General features: G+C 35.6%; 1 protein-coding gene across 15 annotated transcripts in view; it reads right to left on the bottom strand.

The window, feature by feature from the left end:
- The window catches only part of MYCBP2 (MYC binding protein 2), a 290,879-nt gene that overhangs the window by 16,891 nt on the left and 248,509 nt on the right, over positions 1–25,479 (bottom strand). For 13 of the 15 annotated variants that reach the window (XM_040487281.1, XM_040487286.1, XM_040487283.1 and 10 more), the window contains 14 exons: positions 21,845–22,002; positions 20,505–20,704; positions 19,496–19,645; positions 18,397–18,557; positions 16,964–17,120; positions 16,538–16,762; positions 14,080–14,145; positions 12,516–12,755; positions 12,101–12,199; positions 5,989–6,069; positions 4,724–4,990; positions 3,719–4,002; positions 2,280–2,376; positions 400–519 (listed from right to left, as the gene is read on the bottom strand). In XM_040487281.1, coding sequence (XP_040343215.1) covers positions 400–519; positions 2,280–2,376; positions 3,719–4,002; positions 4,724–4,990; positions 5,989–6,069; positions 12,101–12,199; positions 12,516–12,755; positions 14,080–14,145; positions 16,538–16,762; positions 16,964–17,120; positions 18,397–18,557; positions 19,496–19,645; positions 20,505–20,704; positions 21,845–22,002 — 2,305 coding nt within the window. The remainder of the gene's footprint in view (positions 1–399; positions 520–2,279; positions 2,377–3,718; positions 4,003–4,723; positions 4,991–5,988; positions 6,070–12,100; positions 12,200–12,515; positions 12,756–14,079; positions 14,146–16,537; positions 16,763–16,963; positions 17,121–18,396; positions 18,558–19,495; positions 19,646–20,504; positions 20,705–21,844; positions 22,003–25,479) is intronic. The other 2 variants (XM_040487282.1, XM_040487296.1) reach the window with 1 other exon arrangement.

Here is a 25,479-nt window from a genome sequence, read left to right as displayed (position 1 = left end):
ACCAAAATGAGTAGGGAGGGCCTGGTCTTCAAAGGACTTTCAGCGTATCTGAGAATAATGTTGACACTAAATTTACTGTATAAGCTTACTTATGTATGTATAAGTATGTATAGTAAATACACCATCAGAAAGACCACACAAGGTCTTGGCCTTTTCTAAACAGTTTATCCTTAGCTTCCTAAATAATAACAAAAACAAGCGATAGAGAACACATAACAGTCAATGTGAATGTTTTATAACCACTATACTTAGTTCATAATTCAAAAAAGCCTTTTACACTTTTTTAATAAATAGAATATTTGGTCAAAAAAATTGGATTAAGCTGACTTATTGATTTAAGTTTAATCAAACCTATTATGGAAAAAGAACATGCAACAATAAAATGAAAAAACCTCGTACCCTAGTTGTTGCAATACATCTCACTGGAGATCTAAATTCTTCCTCCATCTTGGTCAAGGCAATGATGGTTTCTGCGATGGCATTTTTTGTCACTCGGGACCATGCTTCAGACAGATGACCCTATTGAGCAGGAGAGAATAGTTTAATAAGCAACCAGAAATGTATACTCATACTAGTAAATTCTTTTCTCTTAAATAACAGCTCTCAAGAAAAAGGAAAGATTTATTTGTTAATGCAACTTTAGATCAAGGGCCATACTTTCGAAATAAAAATCCATCACAACTCTATGAAAAACTCAACTTCTAATCACTATTTTAATGAGTGAAAAGCCAATAAGAAATTAGGTCTCAATACTCTCCTCCTATGGAGCTCAAAGGTATTTCCTCTTACATTTCTACGGTTGAGAAATTTTGATTATGAAGCCTTGTTATTTAACACAAAATTCATATTGCTAAGCTAAGTGCTTTCAGATGAATATTACTACAACCCGAGAGCATAAATGTGTTTAAATTATAACTACTTTATTTGTTAACTTGATTTTTGCTGAATATAAACACTTACTATAGAATTTAGGTGTTCCTAAATAATTTTCATAAATATTTTTATCCAGTCAACAGCCTGAGAAAGACTAGTTGAAAAAATGAGAAAGCTCTCCATTTCTCCGATTGAGGAAATGTCCTTGCCGTTGGGAAAAATGACAGAACTTCGTATTTCCCCAGAATATCCTTTCTAGCCTCCCATCCACTTGCTATTAATTTCTTTAAATTTTTTTTTTTGATCTTTATTTATTTTTGAGAGAGAGACAGAGTGTGAGCAGGGGAGGAGCAGAGAGAGACGGAGACACAGAATCTGAAGCAGGCTCCAGGACCCAAGCTGTCAGCACAGAGCCCGATGCAGGGCTTGAACTCACGAACCGTGAGATCATGACCTGAGCCAAAGTTGGACGCTCAACCGACTGAACCACCCAGGTGCGCCCCGCACATGCTATCAATTTCTTAAAAGAGCAGTTCCATGGACGCCTGGGTGGCGCAGTTGACTGAGCGTCGGATTCTTGATTTTGGCTCAGGTCACGATCCCAGGGTCATGGGGTCGAGTCCTGCATCTGGCTCTGCGCTGGGTGTGGAGCCTGCTTGAGAGTCTCTCTCCCTCATTCATTCATTCATTCATTCATTCATTCATTCATTCTCTCTCTCTCTCTCTCTCCCTTTCCCCTCTCCCCTGCTGGGTGCTCTCTCTTTTTCTAAAAAACAAAACAAAACAAAGGGCATTTCCTTCTCCACCTCCTCCTCCAAAATGCCTTCTGTCTGGTCTGCCTCTCAGGAGCCCACACTCCACAGCACCTTGCCCCCCTCAGCCTGGAAATATAACGGAATGTGAGGAAACTAGAAATATGGAGCAAACAGTTAAAGCCATGTACTCTGGAGAAAGTTTCCTTTCCTCCACACTTCCAGATCTCCCTGAAAAGCCAATATCTAAAGACAGTACTAGAGTATATTAATAAAGAAGAGTAAAAGTTTTGTAAACCAGGAGAGAGAGAACTAAAAAGAATGAGAAACTATCGCATCAGGGAGCCCTGTTTTTCTTTTAGGTTTTTGGTTTCTGGCTTATTTGTAGAGCTCAAAAAGTATATTTTATTTTTTAAGTTTTAAAGTTTAGTTTCTCAAGTAAATTAATTGGGAAGCTTGAAATGAAGTTTACACAAAAAATATATCACTGAACAAAAAGACAAATGGGTGTGTTAACCTACTAAACAGAGGCTTTAAGTAAAGCAAAATAACACTAATGTACTTCTGCTATTAATGTAGTAGAACAAGCTGCCTGTTTTAATCAGATTTCTATTGCACTTCATTGACATAATGATCAGAAGGATGGGAACTCACTGCTGCCATATCCTTAATAAGTTTAATGATGATCTCTGAGATCTGGGTAGGAGTTGAGCCCTTCATCCACCAATGGCTTTCACCTCTTCGAACATAACTACAAAGAAAAGTCAGCATTTGCAAAACATTCAGTGATAGTTACAAATAAATACAAAGAAAACTGCTATTTCAGCATGTATCTTAATTTTTTAAATGATTCAAAGTATTTTAAAAAGAAATTAATCAAAACATTATTCATAATCTTCTCTTCAACCCCGAGAGAGTAGCTATTCTGATACATGTTCCCTTCCAAATATTTGTTTATATATAATTTTTGTATCTTGCAACTTCTAGAACATTGCTGTTCAAAGTATATCCACAGATCACAAACTATTTGTTACCAATCCACAGAGATATTGAGGGCTTGCACCAGAATATGTCAACTGTATCAGTGGGTATCACACTACTGTTTATTTCAGCTGACATTTTTTTTTCTTTGCAAGACTATCTGGATGAAGAAAGCAGTCAACTGATTTATATTCTAGTGTTATTTCCTTAATCTCATGGACTGATTCTTTGACTAGTACTGTTCCAGATGTCTAATTTTCTGCATTACACACACCTCTGCAATGAACTTCCTTGCACATATCTTTGTCCATAGGTATAAACATTTTTGAGGGAAACAGTTCTAGAAGTAGAATTGGCAGGTCAAAGGATAAGCATATTTTAAATACAGTGATATGTTATTAAATTGACATCCGAAAAGGCTGTAGCAATCTATATTAGATGTCATAATGCCTATTTCTTCATAATGCTGCCAAAACAAAGATATTTTCCTATTGTTTATCTCAGGACTAACTGTTCATTATATATTTTCTTATCAGTTGTTTGTCTTTTCTCATTGATTTGTAGTCATTTAAAAAATATTATGACTAATAATTCATTCTCTACTATATAGGTGTTAAATATTTTTTTCAGGTCAGTTTATATTTAAAAAAATTTTTAATATTACTCTCTATCAGTTCACTTTCATTCTTATGTAGCCAAATTTGTGAATCTTTTCCTCTGTGACTTTTTGGTTCCGAGTTTTAAGGTCCTTCTGGATTGAAGATTACAGAAATATTCTTCTATAATTTGTCCTAGTAGAGTGTTAAAAAAAAATACATAAAGTTTTAACTGATCTCAAATTTACTTTTGTATATGGTGTGAGATAGGGGCCTTCAATATCTTTTTTTTATACGAGAAGCATTCCAATATCATATTCAGTACACCTTCCTTTCCCCACTAACTTGAAAGGACACTTGTATTATATATATAACTCTCTTTCATACATGGATTAGTTGTTTATGGTTTCTATTTGGTGAACAAGCAAACAAGTAGAATTCGAAATCTTGTCTTAATTCTCCAAATAGTAGCTCACTCTGCTCTATTTTAGTACTAAAACAGATGCAATGACCAACCTGGAATTGAAAATCATTGGAAGAGTAACTGTTGTAACACCTTTGCCCACAGTGGTACCAGCTGTTCCTGTGATGGTAGTTCCTTTGGCTTTTAGCTGAACTGTGAGTGCTTTGGCAATACATCCTAGAAACATGTCCAAGATACCTAGTTTATTCCAATCTCCTTTCTCTGTTGAGTGAATGATATCACTGATATCTGCTGGAGGGAGGGATTTCACTCCTATGATGCTGGCCAGACGATTAGGAGTCACTTCAGGCAACACCCGTCTTAGTAGGGAGGTTACCTGATAAGAAAAATGAAAGGAAAGAATTCCTCTTAAAGACTGGTATTCTAAAGTCTTCATTTGTATAATGCGCCTTGCTGCCCTTCTATGACTTCAAAAGCTTTGAGAAGGACAGAAATATAAGACTTAAACACTATTTTTAATTTCTCAAGTGGTAATTACCCCTCCAGGTAAGCAAGAAAAAGACAGGTCTTTTATTTGGTCAAGATTAAAGATGGGCACCTGGGTGGGTCAGTCAGTTAAGCGTCTGAATTCTGCTCAGGTCATGATCTCATGGTTTGTGAGTTTGAGCCCTGCATCAGGCTCTGTGCTGACAGCTCAGAGCCTGGAGCCTGTTTCAGATTCTGTGTCTTCCCTCTCTCTCTCTCTCTCTCTCTGCCTACCCGCCCCCCCCCAACTGCCTCAAAAATAAATATTAAAAAAAAATTTAAAAAAAGATTAAAGAAAAATCACACATCTCATGGTAATAAGACAATCAGTAGACAGAATACTCTTTATCATAATAGCACATTAGTAAAATGAAACATATTTTGCTCTTCCATACTCTCATGACAGTGAGTCAAAAATAAAAAGCATGGAGTTAAAATATAATCCAAAAAACCAAATAGCAAAACAAAATAAAAATCCTAAGACCCTAAGGTGAATCTCTTTGCTAGTGTAATTTTTTAACAATGTTTTGAGGAACAAAGTAAGCCAGAAGGTAAGTGGTGTGAGCAGTCACCTGTCTCTGGACTCGAGGAGATGCTGTGTGGAGCAGTGAAAAGAGATCCTGGAGCAGAGTTAGCTGCTGAGCCAGATACTGCCGGCCCACGTTAGAGCCACTCAGTGCTAAGACCATAGAGAGCAGCTCAAAGCAGTAAGCATCGGAGGAGGCATCTTCATCATTGGGCTGAGAATTGGCATTTTCTTTGCTTGAAATGGCATGTTCCCACTCTTCACGAACTCTGGTGGCTTCCATGCGAATAGCCTGGACGATGTGAGCACACACCTATAAAGACAACATGAAGAAAATGTAAAAACATACTTATGTCAGATTTACTATTTCCAGTAAAAAAAAAAGAGACAAGAATATTAGTTGATGCTCAATTTAACACTCTTTCTCCCAGTTAATTCTCCATGATGCCATTCTCTTAGCTCATCTTAAAAACAATTAAGGAAAACTATCAGAACTATGATTAAAAATCTTAATATTTAAATCAACTCCTATGTAGAAACTATTTATATACAAGTTACCAATACCCATACCTGTGGTTTGAGACATCAAACAAAAGCAAATTACCATATTTTATCACTTCTAAGGCATATTTTCCTCCCACATTTTAACATTTTTATTCATAATGTGCTTTATAATTGATGGCATTCACAATGTAATTGGCAGCAAATTTTCATTTTTTAGTGATACATGAAATAACAGCACATTTTATAACTGGTAGCATTTAAGATTCAATGAAACACTGTTAAAAAGATAAAGCACAGATAAATTTATTTATTTAAGCAAGATTTAATGATGCTGAAAGTTAAAATAATGGGCTAATTTAAAACCGGTATTTTATTAGACTTTTGGAAGACTAGTTTTTGTTACCCAGGTACTACATTATATGAACAATCTAGTACTACTTCATCTCCTTATAATTAAAAATATTAGCAATGATTTAGTTAACACTGTAATTGCTCAGAAAAAAAAAATCAACTGACAAACAAGAAAAGTGGGAAAAGGAACACAGAAAATACAAATGAAATCTGATATAGCTGGATATTTGACACCAAAATGAAACAATCTACCTGAAAATGAGAAATAACAAAGAGCAGCAAGGTAAGAAAGTTAACAATCATAAAATCTTTAAAGTGATGCAGGTATGCCAATATACTAAAGGCAGACACATTCTGCAGGACTATAAAAGAGTCAGCAAAAAAAAGTCTCCGTAAGTTTTGGAAAATACTTTATACCCTAAAAACAAATGAAAACTGAAATGACAATTTACTAACCTGTTTTTGTAAATTCGTCAGCTTACTCCTGCTGAATATGATTCCGACCATATGTTCTTTCAGGTCAGCGTCTGATGTTGCCTTTTACATAGAAAAGGGGGGGGGGGGGGAGCCCAGGCTCTTTGAATAAAATTTGTATATTTGACATCTTAAAGTATCTTGATAAATAACTATTAAGGTTATTTTATAAAATGAATATGTTTTTAAATTGAGGTCTATAACACTAAGACAAAGGATAAAATCTGAAGAAATCACTACTGGCTAAGGTGACTACAAAAATAGCAAAATTTCTGAATTTAAGAAATTCAGAGAAGCATACTACCTTTTCATGAACTTCTTTAATTTATCATTTTGCATCACTTTGATTAGATCTATTTCTAAACTGTGGATAATCCACATTCAGATGTTAGAAGAACAATTCAGAAAATGACATTCAGTTAAAAGGAAAATATCCTAAAAAAACTCTATGATAATGGTATTTCTTAAATTAGGCTAGTCTACCACCACCAGTAATCAAAGAAACAAAGAAGAAAAATAAAGGCTGAAATTTTATAGTGCTTATTACGTAAATGGAACTGTTCTAAGTTACAGATATACAGATGTATAGTTATCAGATATACATACACTCTTATTTAATCTTCACAACAAGCCCATAAGATAAAGTCTGATTTTCTATTTTACAGGTAAGAAAAGTAAGGCAAGCCACTCCTCTAAGAATAAAAATGACTCTTAGTTTCACATTTCTTAGGACAGAGATAGCTATATGAGAATGTAACTCCCACCTTAACAATGAGAAAAAGCTGATAATCTACAAAACCATACATTTTTTTGGTGCCCATCAGAAGCTGAGATTGGCAACCAGGTAAACTAAAATCAAAATAGACAAATCCATATAGCTGGACACTTCAAAACTTTTCCTGTACTTAAAAGAACAAGTAAATGAGCAAACTAACAAAAATCAGTAAAGTTCTCAATAAAGCTTGAACAAAACTATCAATTAAGTTGAACTGCTATTAGAAGAAAAGCAGAGTTCATGTTCTTTTCAAGAGCATGTGGACATTCACTAAAATATATGAGTCAGAATTCAAATCTTCACAATTTTAAAAGGCCTGAAATTATACAAAGTATATTCTCTGGCCACAATGAATTAAACTAGAAATTAGTAATAGAAAGTTACCCCCCAAGAAAAATCCCCAAATATTTATAATTAAACAAGAAATGTCTAAATTATCCAGAGGTCAAAGAAGAAATCAAAATGGAAATCAAAAAATATTTTGAACTGAGTGAAATGCTGAGTGAAATGAGAAAATATTGTAAGCAACACACCAAAATTTCTGACACTCAACTAGAGCAGGGCTAAGAAAATGGCACCATTACTTATATGAGAAAAGAAAGATCTCAAGTCTTTGAAACTAGAAAAAGAAAAAAATCAAAAATAAAGCAAACAGATGGAAAGAAGTAATAGAAGAAGACAGCCCTATATCGATTAAAGAAAGCACACTGGTAGAATAATTCTTTTGCTACTTGAAACACTAGCTAGATTATACATTAACAAATGAATTCCTTTTAGATAGTTACTTTATCTCCTTACTTTTAAATTTCTTTTGTAGGTTTTTTTTAAATAGCTTTGAGATATAGTTAACATACTTTACTATTCACTCATTTAAAATGTACAATTCAATGGCTTAGAGTACATTCATAGATATGTACAAGCATCACCACAGTTAATTTTAGAGCATTTTCATCACCCCAAAAAGAAACACTGTACCTTTTAGTTATCACTCCCCTAGTTAATATCTTCCTTTTTATTAAAGAAAAATAAACTATGTTTAGGCTAATATTACATAACCACTAATATACATAGCAATATACCAATTATCTTTAATGAATATAAGAAAATGAAAAAAAATACATAAGAATATCCATTCTGATAAAAATTCTCAGAGCATTTACAAAAAATCTATAGTTAACATTATACTTAATGGTGAAAGACTGAATCCTTCCTAGTAAGATCCAGAAAAGGCAAAGATGTCTGATTTCACCACTTTTATTCAACATAGTACTGAAAGGCTTAGCCATTGCACTAACACAAGAAAAGAAATTTAAGGCATATAGGCTGGAAAGGCAGAATAAAACCAACTTTCTTTGCAGACAACATGATTATCTATGAAGAGAATCCCAAAAATTCTACAAAAAGGCTTCTAGAACTAACAAGGGAATTTAAGATCACAGAAGTTTAATACACAAAAGCCAACTGTATTTTTATATACTAGAAATGAACTGGAAAGTGAAATAAGAATACCATTTACAGTAGCATCAAAAACAATTATTATTTAGGGATTATTATAATTATTTAGGGATCAATTTATTAAAAACATTTCTTTTAAAGTTTATTTTGAGAGAGACAGAGATAGTGTGAGTAGGGGAGAGGCAGACAGAGAAAAGGAGAGAGAGAATCCCAAGCAGGTTCCGTGCTGCCAGCACAGAGCCTAACTAGGGGCCTGAACTCATGAAACCATGAGCTTGTGACTTGTGCTGAAGCCAAGAGTCAGACGCTTAACTGATGAGCCATGCGTGTGCCCTTAGGGATCAATTTAATAAGAAGTGGCCAGGACCTGTACACTGAACTTACAAAAAGCACTGCTGACAAAAATTAAAGAAGATCTAGATAAATGGAGAAATATATCATGTTCATCCCTGGATAGGAAGACTCAGTATTACTAAGATATCCATTCTCCCCAACTGACCTAACAATTTGGTACAATTCCAATAACATTTCAGGTTGGTTTTTTGTTTTTGACTTTTCGGAAGGGGAAAAAACTACCAAGTTGGTTCTAAGCTTTATATGGAAATATAAAGGCACAAGAATAGCCGAAATAACTAAAAACAGAACTGTGGTGGAATCTGATTTCATGATTTTCTGTAAGCTGCAGTAATCAAGACAGTCTGCTGTTGGTTTAAGAATATATATACAGATCAGTGGAAAAGAGTAGAGACTACAAAAATAGACCTACATGTTTATGGTGAATTTGTTATTGATAAAGGACAGTCTTTTCAACAAATGGTGGTGGTACAACTGGGTACCTACAGGCAAAAATGAATAAAACTCAACCCTTATCTCACACCTTATGGAGAAAAATTAACTTAAAAGGTACATAGCTATAAACAAAAGAATTAAAACTCTAAGGTTTCTAGAAGAAAATCTTTGTGACATTAAGTTTTAGATAAGATACAAAGATCCTAAGTCATTAAGAAAAAAACAGGGGTGCCTGGGTGGCTCAGTCGGTTAAGCATCCAACTTTGGCTCAGGTCATGATCTCACAGTTCAGGTTCGAGCCCCGCATCAGGCTCTGTGCTGACAGCTGAGTCTGAGGCCTGCTTCGGATTCTGTGTCTCCCTCTCTCTCTGCCCCTACCCTGCTCGCACTCCATCTCAAAAAATAAACATTAAAAAAAAAAAAAAAAAAAGAAAAAAACAGATAAACTGTAGTTTATCAAAATTATAAGCTTCTGTTTCATGAAAGATAAACCACCAAGTAGGAGAAAATATTTGAAAACACACTGGCTAAAGAGCCTTTATCCTCAATATATAAAAAAATCTTACAACCCAGTAATACAAATAGCCCGATATAAAAAAATATAAGTAAAAGATTTGAACAGATGCTTCACTAATAAAGTATGGAGATGGCAAATAAGCACTTGGAAATTTACTCAACATTATTAATCCTCAGAGAAATTCATATTAAAACCACAATGAGATACTACTTCATATTTGCTGCAATGGCTAAAATTAAAAAGAGTGACAATACCAAGTACTGTTGAGAATGTGGATCAATTGGAAATCTCATACATACACTGCCAGTAAAAATGTAAAATGGTTCAATCACTTTGGAAAAAGTTGAGCAGTTTCTTATAAAGTTAAACATACACTTACCATACAACCCATCAATCCTACTTATAGGTATCTACCCAAGAGAAATAAAGTGTCCCCATACAAAAATCTGTACACAAATGTTCACAGCAGCTTAATTAATAATAGCCAAATAGAAGAAACAACCCAGATATCCATCATAAGGTCAAAGGATAAACAAAAACTGCTAATTCCAAACAATGGAATTCTTCTCAGCAACCAAAAGAAACAACTACTGACACATGCTCCTCCATGGATGAATCTCAGAATCATTATATCAAGTGAAAGAAAGCTGATGGAAAGGTTATATTCTATATGGTTCCGTTTATATGACATCTGGGAAAAGGCAACATTACACGGGCAGAAAACAGTTTAGTGGTTGCCAGGGTCTATGCATGAGTTGAGGGGACAGACTGTAAAGGACCAGGAGGGAAATTTTGAGTGATGTGTCTTAAAACTTCATTGTGATGATGATTTTACTGCTCTATATGTTGGTCAAAAGTCATTGAACAATACAGTTTAAAAGGATCAGTGTTTTCTGTATGCAAATTTTACTTCAAACACCTGACTTAAAAAATGATTCTCTTAACAACTGTGCTATTTCATGGGCATCTTACCACTAGCATTAACTTTCCCCATCAACCTTAGCATCCCAACATATACTCTCCTACTATTAGACCAGCCTCTTCAATGAGTCTGCTCCCATCGCCTCTGTCAATCTAACTTTCACCCATTCCCTTTTAGGTCCAATTCACATCCAGCACCTACCAAGACCCTTCTCTGACCACTCCAGGGTGCAATACTTTCAACATACTCTAAAAACCTATGACATGTGCAATTTTTTTATGTACATAAAAAATTGATTATATGCTATATAGTATCCCTATTGATTTCTCTTTTTGGGGTGTGTGAACGTTTCATATCTAAGAACAGACACAAACTTTCTGAGGGCTTGGTACCAATTACCACAATTATTTAGTACAAAATTGCCATTTTGTTAAAATTCAGCTGATTTAATGAATAGTCACATAGTCGTGTAGTCATTCAAATGGTATCTCCAAAGGATGTTGAAAGAAACAACCAGAGTTTATAAAACCTTATTTTCTACAGAACCCAAACTGAATGATATAGATGACTTAGACATTACTATATCAGAAGGCTCAGGGCTAGACCAGGTAAGTCCTTGAAATTATCTTTCAAAGGGCTGCCAAGGTGATTATCTGTAACATCTAAAGATATAAGAATATCGAGACCAGTCAGGGTTGACCTCTCTTTTTGAAAATAGATGAGGTTTTCCTTTAGGGCAGGGCGCTTTAGAGTAGACCAAATAAGTAAAGGCAACCGCAGTTTTAAAAAAATTTCAAGGGGTGCCTGGGTGGCTCAGTTGGCTAAGTGTCTGACTCTTGATATTGGCTTAGGTCATGATCTCATGGTTAGTGGGATTGAGCCCTGCGTTGGGATCTTTGCTGACAGCATAGAGACTGCTTGGGATTCTTCTTCTCCCTCTGCCCGTCCCCTCGCTTGCTCGCACACACGTGTTCTATCTTTCTCTCTCAAAATAAAAAGCACAAAAAAAAAAAAAAGAAATTTCAAGAACATAAAGAACAGGTTCCTCCAGTAAAAATGTACCGAACGCATGTGTGTTTATGCCATGGACACAAAGACAAATCAGGTATGTACTTGGTCTTTAGGAAACTATGATTCAGTAGGAGAGGTTAGATATGTGTGCAAATCAACATATGAAAGAAATCAAGAAGAGAGTCTTAGAAATTACTATGAAGTTTAGCAGAAGAAAAACTGCATATTGTTTGGGGGAAATCATAAAGAAGATTCCTGGAGAGGACAGTATTTTTTAACTGGACTATGAAGAACAGATTAAATGGAGGAAATGGAGGAAAGAGAAGATAATTAATCATACACAGTACAGTAAATGACTAAGCTAATTTTACAAATCCTAACATTTGACACTACAGCCCAAGGTATAGAGCCAAGTTTTGCTGTTACTCACAGTACTAGCTAGATCATATATAAACAGATGATTTCTTTTGATAGTTTCTTCATCTCCTAATTAAAGTAAAAAATATTAACTTCATAGAAATTAATGTCACATATCCATTAAAATCCATAGTAATAAATGGAATATTTCACTTAACAAAAGAAAATGAAAAATGGAAGTAAATATTTTTAGAATACAAATAAATACATTGTATACTTTTTCCTCTCCTTCAGGTGATGACAATAGTGCTTTTTCCTCTTGCTCTGGTGTAGGCTCAGCATCTCCAGATATGAGCTTTCCAAATACCTGATAAAGACAGGAATGTGAGAAGGAATCAATGGTAGTAATTACTAGTGTGAAACCTAAAGGATGCATGAGCTAATACTGCAGGTTTTATAATATTACTATGCTGTTCTTGTTATACGCTACTACTTTTAAGAATTAATGAATGCAAAATGAAATATAGGAGTTTAGGGCTAGGAGAAGAAGAGAAAATGGGTCATATGTTTGCCAGCCATCTCTAACAAGCTTTACAAAGCATTCTGTTACCCTTTGGTATCAGCATTGCAGAAGATATGATTTCAGTGTATCGTGTGCTAGAACCTGGAGTGAGGACACTCACTTGAGATGTAATAAGTCTGAACACTCGCAGAGTCTCGGCTTCACAGTTCCTTTGCTGGGCCACACTGGCTGAAATCTGGCCAGCAATTTTTGTGCTTTCGCCATCCTTCCAGCCCAGGACTTTTACTTGTCGAACTCTCAGTGTATTTTCTGGGCCCTTTAATTCAATCTTGATGATGTGATTATCCCCTCCTGGAAGTTCACTTGTTACCCAACCAATGTGCCTAGAATCCAGATCAACCTAGCAAACAGAAAAGGGATAGAAACCTGATACAGCCATATCACTCTCTTACCAAGGTCCTAGACTTAGCGCTAATAACTGCAAGCTCAAATAACAAAGACTTGTACGGAGACTAAGGTTTACTGTGTTATTTCACACTGACTATCTTACTTAAGCCTGGTGAGGATAAGGAATACTACAGTAGCTATTATACAGATGAAGTGAGGTTAACCCAGGTTGAAGGATTCTCAGTAAAGTGAGGTTAACCCAGGTTGAAGGATTCTCAGTCAGACATGGAGCTGAGAATTAAAATACAGGTCTGATTACTTTCCATGCACAAGTTATGTTAAGTAAAATCATTAAAACAATTCATGTGACTGTCCTTTCCCTAATCTGACTGAGGAGAAATACAAGATCAGCACGAGGTCCTGTTTTGTGCATCTTCACATTTAACCACCATTTAAAGATAACCATGTTTTGTTGTTTTTTAAAGATAGATAAGCATATTTGATGTGCAGTTACTTAATATGTTCTGCTTCTGAAGAAAAATTATATAATATGTAACTGCATATTTGTGATTCCTGATTTAACTGACAATGTAACTTTTCAAGGATTAAATTTCAATGCACTATGAAATGGTTTTTGACTCTATTCAGTTGATAAAATGAAAAAATTAATTGATAATGTCAATTTTCTAGAAAAATCATTAAACATAAATACTATCTCACTGAACAGAAGTGTTTCCCCAAATTCTTTTAGCCTTTTAAGCAAAATTTATTATTTGTTTAATCCAAAATTTCAATTTATTCTTTCAATATGATTTGAAAAACAAAACAAGTAATCAACATATATGGGACAACAGCTTTGATAAAATTTCACTAACACAAGTGAGTTTATATAGAATGCCCAAATACAACCTAACTTGTTTCTAAAGTTCATTTGTAAATTGACTTGCAGCCTGGATTTAGGTGCACTGTTGTGATAGATTTTCAGGCTAGAGGACAACAATCTACATTTTAACCTGAAGTGTAGGTGTTAATTGTGAATGGGATTTGTGATGCATTTTAAGGTGCCCTGAATCTTTCTTTGTAAGGGAGCAGGAGGCAGAGTAGAGGACTGTAGGTATAGTATAATCGATTGTGACAGGAGAGCATTTAGGACACTATCGGCTATCAGCACAAGGATGGTTGTAAATGTTCCTGTATCTGGACTATTTGTCGGTTTAATGTTTTGTAAACAGATGAGTTCCTAGAATACTTTGGTAGCATGCCGAAATTAGAATTTAACAGAGGAGGCTGAGAAGAATTTCTCCCTAGGTAACATTTAATGACAAAATTTTAATTACCTGTTTTATTCTGCACAAATCTTCTACTGCTTTGCCAGTTAAGAAGGTCATTGAGGTAACTTTATTCTAAAACAGACAATGCACAACAATTATTCTTCCATATTTCTGCTACTGAATTTATAATGATTTCTTCCAGCCTACTGATATCACATCAACTCTTCTGTATGTCTGTCATGGATTCTTCCTAACTGATCTCACTCCATCTGCCCAACCAACCACATTCTTTTTTTTTTTTTAATTTTTTAATGTTTATTTATTTTTTTTTGAGAGAGAGACAGACTATGAGTGGGGGAGGGGCAAAGAGAGAGAGGGAGACACAGAATCTGAAGCAGCCTCCAGGCTCTGAGCTGTCAGCACACAGCCCAATGTGGGGCTTGAACCCACAAGCTGTGAGATCATGACCTAAGCCGAAGTCAGATGCTTAACTGACTGGGCCACCCAGGTGGTCCCCCTGCCCCTCAAGCAACCACATTCTTACAACTCCAGTCTTGTCTCGTTCTCACAAATTCTACCTTCAGTCTCCATGGGCTCTGAAAGAAAAGCTTGGCATTCCTTCTTTCTATCCAAAGTCTAAAGATTTAAATTCTATCTCTATCATGAGACTTTCCAACAACTCTGCTTTCACTCTTGTCTCCACTCCCTAACAAACACTCTTGACTATCACAATGTACCAAGACTGTCTTACAGCCTTGGAGAAGGACATATGAGAATGATCGGTTCTGTCCTCTTGACACACTAGGGAAGGAGCATTAGCAAACAAAATAAATGTCAAACAGAAGTTCAGTGTCATTAGGTACCAAAAAGATCATGCTAGTTCTAGAGCCAGAGACCTTAAGGTTGAATAAGCTTTATGCAAAGCACATCAGGAAACAGATTAACACATTAATTCCTTGGAGCATTGCATACTTTAAGCGCTCTAGGTCGATGCAATTCAAACAACTGCCATGTATAAGGCACTGGTGGTAGACAGGCTGGGGACACACAGGTACATAAGCCTCAAGGATACACAGAACTTAGAGGAGGTTTCTTAAAAGGAAAGCACATGTCAGCTTATCTACTGGGGATTTTAAAATTAATATTGCTATGATTATTTCCCTAAAAGGGAAAAATGTCAAACTGATTGGAATCATTGTTCTGAGGGAGAGTATGTCCTGGCTTAAAATATACCATGAGTCAAAGATAACTTTGTACTGAACAGTAAGTTCTAGCTAGAAAAATGTTTTGATTTATTACACCTGACTTTCTAGTAAGATAAAGTAGTTGTACAAATTGAAACTCTTGGCTCTGAAAAGGAGGTACGCTTATATTAGCTACACCCCTTCTTCTTATTCACTGCCACGGAAGCACTGCAGCTGCACTTATGGACAGGAGTTGGGGGTGGCTGCAGATGGTGAGGAGTGTTCTGACTGCGGACTGGGCTTCTCAGGTTGGCATTCTATCGAGGTTACCCAAGACCCAACCCCATCACTCTGTCTTCCTGGGAAAGGAAATGTGTGAATGGGATAGGAGCAGCTTGGCAACAGAGGGGATTTATAATACTGTATCTGTTAGCAAGCCACATCCATTCTTTTTTCTTTTTTAAGTTTTTACTTAAAAATTTTTTTTGATGTTTATTTTTGAGAGAGAGAGAGAGAGAGAGACAGAAAGTGAATGGGGGAGGGGCAGAGAGAGGGAGACACAGAATCTGAAGCAGGCTCTGAAGCAAGCCACATCCATTTTGAGGGAAAAAACTCTAAGGAGTATCCTTCCCCAGGAATGGGGGGAGAAGCACGTGAGTCTGGCAGCTGGTGTCTTCTTGGTTCTTAACACTCAAGTAAACAGGACTCTTTTCCCATTATTTAGTGCCTTTTGTAAAGGAGTGCTTAATTCAGTTGAAACATGTGAACAGGCTAGTGCTAGGGAGAACACAAATTATGATCATTTAGGTTAGTCTAGAAACCCCACCACCATCGTCAAGACAGCTAAGGGTGAAGGCTAGAAATTGAAAGCTAATTACATGATAAGTCAAAGTGTATTCAGTGCCATCAGAGTAATAGAAAGAAGAACGTAGAGAAGGGAAAGAATAATTTTTATAGAAGAGGTACCGGGAGAGGATTTCTCTGCTGGTCTGAGATTTTGGGAGAATCTGATAGGCAGAGTTTAAGGGGAGGACTTCCAGGCCAAGAGAATAGCTTAAACAATGGTATGGAGGTAGGCAATTACAGAGGAGACATTTATTCTGCTTAGCTGTAGCCAGGACGTATTTGTAATCACACCTCTTTTTAGAACTGGTATTCCATAGTGCCCCTAGTCCTATTAATCTGTTTTTAGACGTAAGATTTACTTGGGAAGTATAAAAATGCTGTTTGGTCAGTGAAATTCCACATGAAAATCTTTTTGCTAAACTTAGAAGGATAGGGCATGGTAACTGAAGGTCTGAAAAGAACTAATGAGCCACAAATTAAGTTTTCTTTCTTACCCCTAGATCTCGGGAATTATCCACATGGACAGATACATAGCGGGCATTGATTCCTTTTACACAGTTGATGGTGATGTTCTTAGTTTTGTTTTTATCCTCATCTCCTGATTCCCAAAAGGTTTCCGTAGAACCATCTGTCAAACTGCCAATCATGGCAGGTCGGCTTGAAGTTTTTATGTCAACAATGCTGGTTAAGTCCTTTAAGCATATTACTATGCACAATTCCTACCAGAAACAAATGTTTTCACATTATTACATGTTTTACATTATTACAACACTGAAATGGAAATTTTTCACGATAATAAAACAAAAGATGTGAGATAAGAAATGAAATGAATCAAACTGTTTATGAGTGACTTTCAGTTTCTGCTTGTATACATCGTTGAATATTAACAGGGTAACAGAGGACAACTTTCAATGACTGACCTGACTCATCGCTTCAAAGCCAGACTGGATACTGATGCTAAAACTTTCTTCACTGTCTCCATCATCTGATTTTGACAGAATATTGTTAATGTGATGAAAGACATTACTCTGATGGAGGAACTGGTGATCAGATTGCTTGAATTTCAGACTCCAGCACCTAAAAAGGTATAAGCAAGGTATTAAATAATTCCTAAGGAATTCCTAGGAAAGCACTCTGTAGTTAAGATTTTTAAAATCTTAATATTCTAGGGGCGCCTGGGTGGCGCAGTCGGTTAAGCGTCCGACTTCAGCCAGGTCACGATCTCGCGGTCCGTGAGTTCGAGCCCCGCGTCAGGCTCTGGGCTGATGGCTCAGAGCCTGGAGCCTGTTTCCGATTCTGTGTCTCCCTCTCTCTCTCTGCCCCTCCCCCGTTCATGCTCTGTCTCTCTCTGTCCCAAAAATAAATAAACGTTGAAAAAAAAAATCTTAATATTCTAGGGAAAAAACAGAAATAGAAAAAAAATCAGGGAATAGTATCACCGCCTTTTTGTGAACAATAAAGGTAATTTCTTTGGAATAGGGTAAGACCTAAGGAAAGTTCACTCATTCTACATATAGAAAAACTGGATACATGAACGTCAAGGGTACAGAAGCAAAAAAGGTAATAAATCAATCTTGCAGACAGACAAGTGTGACTTCAACCAAAACAAGCCTCTCAAATTTATTAGTCTTACAATTCTATACTAATTCATCAGAGTTACATATACTCTGATATATAACACATCCTGTACTTCAAAAATCTTTTTAGGAGGAAACACAATCTCCCCTCTACCAGCAGTCTTTAGGGATGTGGGTAGCCAAAATTCACTCCAAAAATCTACAGTTTATAAAAACCAGTGGAGCATTTTTTATACGTGAGGTCCAGTGTGAAGATCTGATGACAAGGTTCACAATGTAGAAGTAATGTGAAAATCTCAGCAGTCTCAGACTTAAAAGTAGGTAATGTTCCTCAAGGTAGTTTTAGGCTACCTTACATATAACAGAGGTTTCACTTTTCTTAAAATTCTCTTCAATTCAAAAACCCTATTTTGATTTCTGTTTCTGAGATTTCATTCTCCTTCTCCCTTTTGTGACAGTTAAGATTGCTACTCTTGGGTAGCACTGAGACAAGTTACTTGAGGTAGAAGAGGGGCAAAAGTGAGGAAAACTGTTACAGACTGGGGTAATTTAGAGCACTAAGTAATGTATTATCCTCGTTTTACAGAGAGGCAAACAGGTGTGAGCCAAGGAGGAAATTCCAGATTAAGACAGTAATGAGGGAAGCACCATTCACATAATGTAGAGATTCTTTCTTTGTATCTTAGTATTTAAAAGGCCTTTTGAGCATCTCGAGCTTTGAATACTACATAAAATCTCTTCTCCAACATACCCAGAATACTGAGATATACAATTACCTTAGGGCCATTTGCTGTAATGAACTGCCACTGGGGAGAGACATCATAAGATCAGAGATAGTTTGAAGTAAGCGGTGAAATGTGTGTGGTAAAGGATGAGCGGCTTCACCCGCAATCACTATATCTGAGAGTGGATGTTCGCATACTCTGGTGTCTTTCTCCTAAGACAGAAATTGAAAGCAGGTTGATCAGTCTGTATGCTGGAAGGAACTTTCCCCACAAAAAAATATGTATACTTAAAAGTGTTATGTATAAAGACAGTCATGTAACAGAAATGTAAACAAAAAAACCAAAATCAAAGCATACCCAAAACACACATTCAGATTAACTAATTATGTTTGTATTATCTTTTAGGGAAAAAGTGATGCAGTCACTCATAAATAAAATCACCAAACGAATACTGTATCTGTATCAATTTTAGTGTGCTCACAGTCTCCTAGCAGGGTAACTCTAAACGTGTATGCAGGAACTAAGTCTCACCCAAACTGCTGACCCACAGAGATGTCAGCCAATAGGAAACTGTTTTCATCCACTGAGTTTTAGGGTGGTCTGTTATGCAGGAATATTTAGTTGTGAAAGGTGTGAAACAATCTCACACTGTAATTGTGGATGTTTTTTTCCCTCTTTTTCCTTGCAGTTCTGTCAAGTTTTACTTAATATTTTTAAGGCTATATGCTTAGATACATACATGTTTAGAAAATGGTTTTTGTAGAAACCATTTTCATCCCTATTAATAATTTCGTCTTAAGAGCTATAACAACTTTCATGTCCCTACAGAGTATCACTTTCACTCTCTGCCAACTTACAGCAATGTTGTAGACAGATATTCTCTATAATAATGTTGCCCTGTTTACCTGTCTTATACAGTACTATAACAGTATACATCCTTCAGTTCATTGCTTCATGACAAGAGTATTTAGGGAGGAATCAGTCACTAAGTATAGCGACTATGTTGCTCGATAGCACTGAAATTTTATTCTTGCCTTTTAGCTTATATAATCTGCGTGTGAACTCATGCATATTATTATAGGATCTGAAGGTGGTCCTACTCTTCTATAAAAATACAGACAAATTTGAAAAACCCAAAAATCTCACTTACTTGTTCTGCATTTTCTTTGTTTGTTTTATTTTCCTCATCCTCTTCTTCCTCTGGTTCCACTGGAGCAGGAGTCAATGATGCCACAAAATGCCACAGAATATCATGTAGAGAAGTCGTCTGGATGACATTACACAGAAGCCAGTTGAAAGCCTGAATAAATGAAGGTTAAATGAGTCAAAGATAAAAAAAAAAAAGGTGGGACTAAAAACTGCAGAACCCTCCTTACTCAGAAACAAAGTATCTCCACTAAGTGTTTCAAGGAAAGATACTAAAAACATCTGACCTTCATTTCATTAAAAACACAATGAACTTGAAATAGTCAATAATTTTGGTCTGGATTAAAAACATAATAGGGAAAATAATATCTATAAAATGTAATACAGAAATATTTTTTCAAACCACTTTTTATTTCAAACTTTCATCTTCATATTAATTTGCTGAAGCACATTTTTCCCCAACTTGTACTTTGGATAAACAGCTTTTATTTCAAGCTCTACCAAGCTATCACTAACTTAAATATATTTATATTGTTCCCATTAATCAAGTGGCAGGTTATTTATTATAATGCCCATGACAAAGACAAAAGATTTACTATACATAAAAATACAACATCTAGCGATCCTGTCATTTCCAGAGAATAGACTCAGAAAATTTATTATGGTTAAATTTATAACTGAAAAGCTCTACTTTTCATCCCTTTTCATGATTCTTCTAACTGAAATGACATCATCATTACAAAAGCTTTTTAAAAAGACATTCATAGCTTTCAAATAATAAAGCAGTGCAGAAATAAATTTCTTTACAGTGCTTAAAGATGGGGATCTCTAAATTCATTTATATTCATGAACATAAGAGTTTAATTTTGATGTGAACATTTGATATTTTCGATTGGCTAATGTCTCTTAATTTTTGGAAATTTCTGTTGGGTAGAAAAGTAATATCATTAAATAGAATCATCAAATGATTTGTATGGTCAAGGAATCAATAACCCCATTTAATGTATTCATACCTCCATAGCAAAAACTCGGCAAGCAGATTTCCTTAGGGCCTGTTTCATTGCTATTTCAAGACCTTCTAGATCATGATGTTGTATAACAAAAGCCAAAACTGGCCACTGGAAATTTCGTTCTCCTTTGGAAAGAGAGCTGTGGGCTGAGATTAGCCGGGAAAGCTCAGGAGATGGATGTCTCAAGAGGGAAGAACCAACTTCTATTTATTGGAAAAAAAAAAGAAAAAATAACTTTCATAGGCAATATATACAATTAACATATTTACAATGTTATTAAAGATAATAGTATCTAGCTGATTCATTATAGAATCTTTGAAGCTTTTTGTTTTGTTTTCACATGTGACACAAATCATAACCTCAATTTTTACTGAGGCTGAGTAGGATTAAATATATCACTTTCATAAAATCATATAGCTATTAAATTGTGGAGCTAAGTTTTAAATCAAGGGCTGAATCTAAAGTTCATGCTTTCTAAAATGCTCTAAAAGATAACTGTATTTTTCCCCCTAAATGGAATCTACAGAAGTCATAGAATCATCTGTCTATAAATATTAGACCAGATCTTCATTTTAGTTAAGTGGGCTACCTGATAAATCATCACCATGTTATCCTTTTCTCTTGGGTTTCTTTTTTTATTCTTGACACAGAATCAGGCAGCCCTGATTTGGAGCTGTTGATACCAACTAGTCCAGGTTGTCTAACTTTTTTACTGATTAAGAGCTACTTATGTCCCCAAATTATCTACTCAGAGAGGAAGCAGCTGCAAGGGGTATATATAAGCTTCTATTAGGAGTGAGAATATAACTGTGAAAGTGTAAGTCACTGCAACTACTAGTTCACTGAAGCTTAGTGGAATAGCTCATGACAGCAACATTAACAAGTAAGATTTTAAAGGTCAATTTATTCTTGAAAAATCAATCACTGGATGGTCTCTAAGTGTGTCTTTCAACAAATTGAAAACTTAGAGAGGCACAATTATAGCTTCATAAAAGGAACGTCAACCACGATTTAAAATTAATCCATTTCTGGGGCGCCTGGGTGGCTCAGTCAGTTAAGTCTGACGTTGACTCTTGATCTTGGCTCAGGTCACGACCTCAGTTTGTGAGTTAGAGCCCTGCATTGGGCTCTGTGCTGGTAGCATGGAGCCTGCTTGGGATTCTGTCTCTCCTTCTCTGTTCCCTTCCCCCTCTCATGCGTTCTCTTCTCTCATGCATGTTCTCTCTCAAAATAAATAAACTTAAAAAAACTAATCCATTTCCTTTCAAAAACTAGATGTTAAAAAATACCTGCAAACAAAATCATGTGGACCACTGAATCTTCCTTTTTATCTTTATACTTACCAGTGTCTCCACTGTTAACTCTTCTTCTAGGAATGGCTTTAACTCGTGCAGGTAAAATGGAGTGTTGTTTATCATATTCAGAAGCAACAACTGAGTATGATCTTTGGAAGACAGTTCTCTTTGCAAGATCAGTATCAGTTATGGGACTAGTTTCCAAACTGTAGACAGAAGATGATGACAGGTAAAAACAGAAGAAAAAGTGAATAAAGTGAAACTATATTCACTTTATGACAGTGTAGTCAAATATATGAACCTACCTCTCATGTGGAAAAACACAAATTCAAAGCCAACTTGACAATTTCTCTTTAAATCACCATTTGATCTTTCCAAAAGCATTAACATTTTGATTGATTTTAGAATTGCATCTTAAAAGTTTTGGTTTTCTTAAATCTACTTTGCATTTTTACATGAAAAAGAAGAAAAGGCATTGAATGTGCTAAACTCCTTTCAGAATCACAACATTGTGGTAGAAGTTATCTGTCATGATATTCAGGAAAACCAGGCAGATATATTTGTAAGAGCACTGAGTAGAAAGAAAATGGATCTGTACATACAGAAACCTAATAAAATGGAAAGTGAAACAGTTCAATGTTCTCTCTGTACTTGAGTGCTCAATTAGGTTTCTCATTCTTGGGAAGTGGTGCCCAAAGACTTTTCAACAGCATGGCCATACTAAGTTCAACAAAAGGTAACAAACGGATTTTTGGCATACAGTTATACTGACATTCTAGAAGAATTCAATGATTTTCACTCAGGTTTAAGTAAACTAAAAATTTTTCTATTTACTATAGCAACATTAAAAAATTCTTGAAGAAAATTATACAGTTTAAAGTGTAAAAAAAATTCTTGAAGAGTTACTAATATGGTTATATATTTTCCTTTACTGAGCCATTTTATAAAAAAAAGAAATACCTTCCTTTACCTCCTAAGACAAATTTACAAGCTATTGTTTTCAATGTATTCTTTTTCCTGTTACTTCTTTCCAAACAGGGACATTTGTGCTTACTGGGAGTTCTGCGTTTCTTTTCCCCCATTCAAGACAGGTTTGAATGCCTATGTTCCTCAGTAAAGCTTATACATTTTCTAGGAAGTAGCTAACTCCCTCCCTGGCTGTTTTCTTCACTCACCACCTCTTTAAGTGTATGTACACTCTCATTTGAACAGGCTATAAATACTGTATATAACCCATGGGGGTAAATGTGCCTGGACGTCAGCTTGGGCCAACAGCTTCCAGAATGACCAGAGAATAGGGATATGTTAATTTTAATTCACCTTATAAATGGTGTTACTATAAGATTCAAGACATTTATTATGCTTTCAGAGAAAGTTTATCCAACAACTTGGAAAAAAAAAAGGATTGTTATATAACCTAAAAAAATAACGACTCGTTCTTATAAAAATGATCATGCCTATAAAAAAAAAATTCAAGCAACACAAGAAAACCAAAAGGAAGTGAAGATGACCATTAACAACGGTGGCTACTTTGCATCAGGTAATTCCTTGTTGTGGAGGGCTGTCTTGTGTACTGTAGGATGTTTAGCAACATTCTTGACTTCTACACACTAGGATGCCTGTTGAAATAGCCCAGTTATGACAAGCAAAAATGCTCAGATGTCACCTGAGAGGAAAAACCACCCCCTTACCCCTCACTGAGAACCACTGATTTAATGGAGTCATTATTCATCAACTTTGTAACAGCTTGAGTTGGTCAAGACGTTTTAAAAGAATAGCTCAAAAACTACCATATGCTTAAAATTTCTCAACCTGGCTGAATATAAACACTTGAATCAGTTTCTTTTATTTAAGATTTTATGAAAATTACCCTTATGTGTAAAGTATATATAGTCTTTTAAACATGCTTTTTAGAACATGCATTTGATTCCTTTGATTAATCCACAATTTAGTTCTAAGATTCCCAAGATCTTTTATATTTCAGTTTGTCTGACTGACTGGGTAAAATTTTTAAGGTAGTATTTTCTTTCTTTTGAAGAAAGAGACATTATTTCACTTTTTTTTTCATTCAAAATTGTTATACAGAAGTCTGAATTCAGTCTAACTTTTCCCTTTGCAAGATGACTTCTTTTTGTTTTTAAGTTTATTTATTTATTTTAAGAGAGACAGAGAGGGTGTGAAAGGGGAGGGACAGAGAAAGCGAGGGAGAGGGAGAATCCCAAGCAGGCTTCGTGCTGCCAGAGCAGTGCCCAATGCAGGGCTCGGACCCACAAATGGTGCGATCGTGACCTGAGCTATAATCAAGAGTTAGATGCTTGATCAACTGAGCTACCCAGGTGCCCTGCCATTTGAAGTTGTTATACAGAAGTCCAAATTCAGTCTAACTTTTCCTTTTACAAGATGACTTCTTTTTCTGTGCTCAGTTACTTGAAAACTTCTAGTGTTTTTTTTCTTCGTATTTCAATAACTTAAGCTATTTTTTTTCAACCTAAGCTATTTCTCATAGTTACCTGCTATAAAAATTTCCTTTTAGTCTGGAAATTCAATACTTTATTATTTTGGAAATTTTTTTCTTATATTATAGCTTTAGATACATTTTCTTTTAATTTTTTAAATGTTTTTATTTATTTTTGAGACAGAGAGAGACAGAGCATGAGCAGGGGAGGGGCAGAGAGAGAGGGAGACACAGAATCTGAAGCAGGCTCCAGGCTCTGAGCTGTCAGCACAGAGCCTGATGTGGGGCTTGAACTCACAGACAGTGAGATCATGACCTGAGCTGAAGTCGGACACTCAACCGACTGAGCCACCCAGGCGTCCCAACACATTTTCAATTTTATTGATTGGTTTTTCTACTTTAAAGATACCATTTGAATTGTCCGGTTTCCATACCTGTTATCTTCATTCTAACTGCTATAATTTCTTTGTCCTTTTACTTTTTACTCACTGTGATTATCTCAAACTTTTTCTTCATGTCAATCATTCAATTTACTCTTCTAAACTTTTCTAATTTATTAGTCTTACAATGGCGTTCATTTGGTCTTCAGTCTGTCCTCTTAGCTCTGTGATATCTCCTTTTTACTCATTCTGCTTTTTATCTCATTCTCATACTGTTTCATTAAACTTATGTCATTATCACGTTTCTCGGTACTAGAGTACTTACAGAAATGTTCTTTTTTTTCCTTGAGAGAGTTTTCTTTCAGATTGGGTTCTTCATCTGACTTTCATTATATACTATCTATTTTACTTTTGGTAATATTTTAAGGGGGCAGATCTGTCTAGGTCTTCTGTTTGTTCTGATAAAGTATCGGTGGATTTCCCGAGACTTCCTTTTCCACACTATTTGATACCAATTTTTTTTTCTCTCCCAGAGATAACTTGAGATTTTATTGCATCCTCTATACCAGGAACCATCCCACTGAGTGCATGTTTATCCCATTTCTGTGCAGCATTCCCTGGCACCTTAGATTGTTGCTTTGCTTCAGCATGGAGCTCTGGGAAACAGGATTCCCTAGATTTCCACTTTCTTCTGTGACACTAGTGATGATACTAGGGGCTTCTATGCTAAAGGAATTTACTTTGACTATGATATTCTACGATACACAGAATATTCTATGATAGTCTAAGATACATGGAACCTTCATTTCATTGTCTTTACCTAGAAGTTTACGCCACTTGATTTTGAT

Source organism: Herpailurus yagouaroundi, unplaced genomic scaffold (assembly GCF_014898765.1).
Source record: "Herpailurus yagouaroundi ecotype Mexico unplaced genomic scaffold, PumYag 164, whole genome shotgun sequence".
In the NCBI taxonomy this organism is placed as follows: domain Eukaryota; kingdom Metazoa; phylum Chordata; class Mammalia; order Carnivora; family Felidae; genus Herpailurus; species Herpailurus yagouaroundi.
Note: the sequence above shows the minus strand (reverse complement) of the source record. Positions and strands in the feature narration are given on the sequence as shown.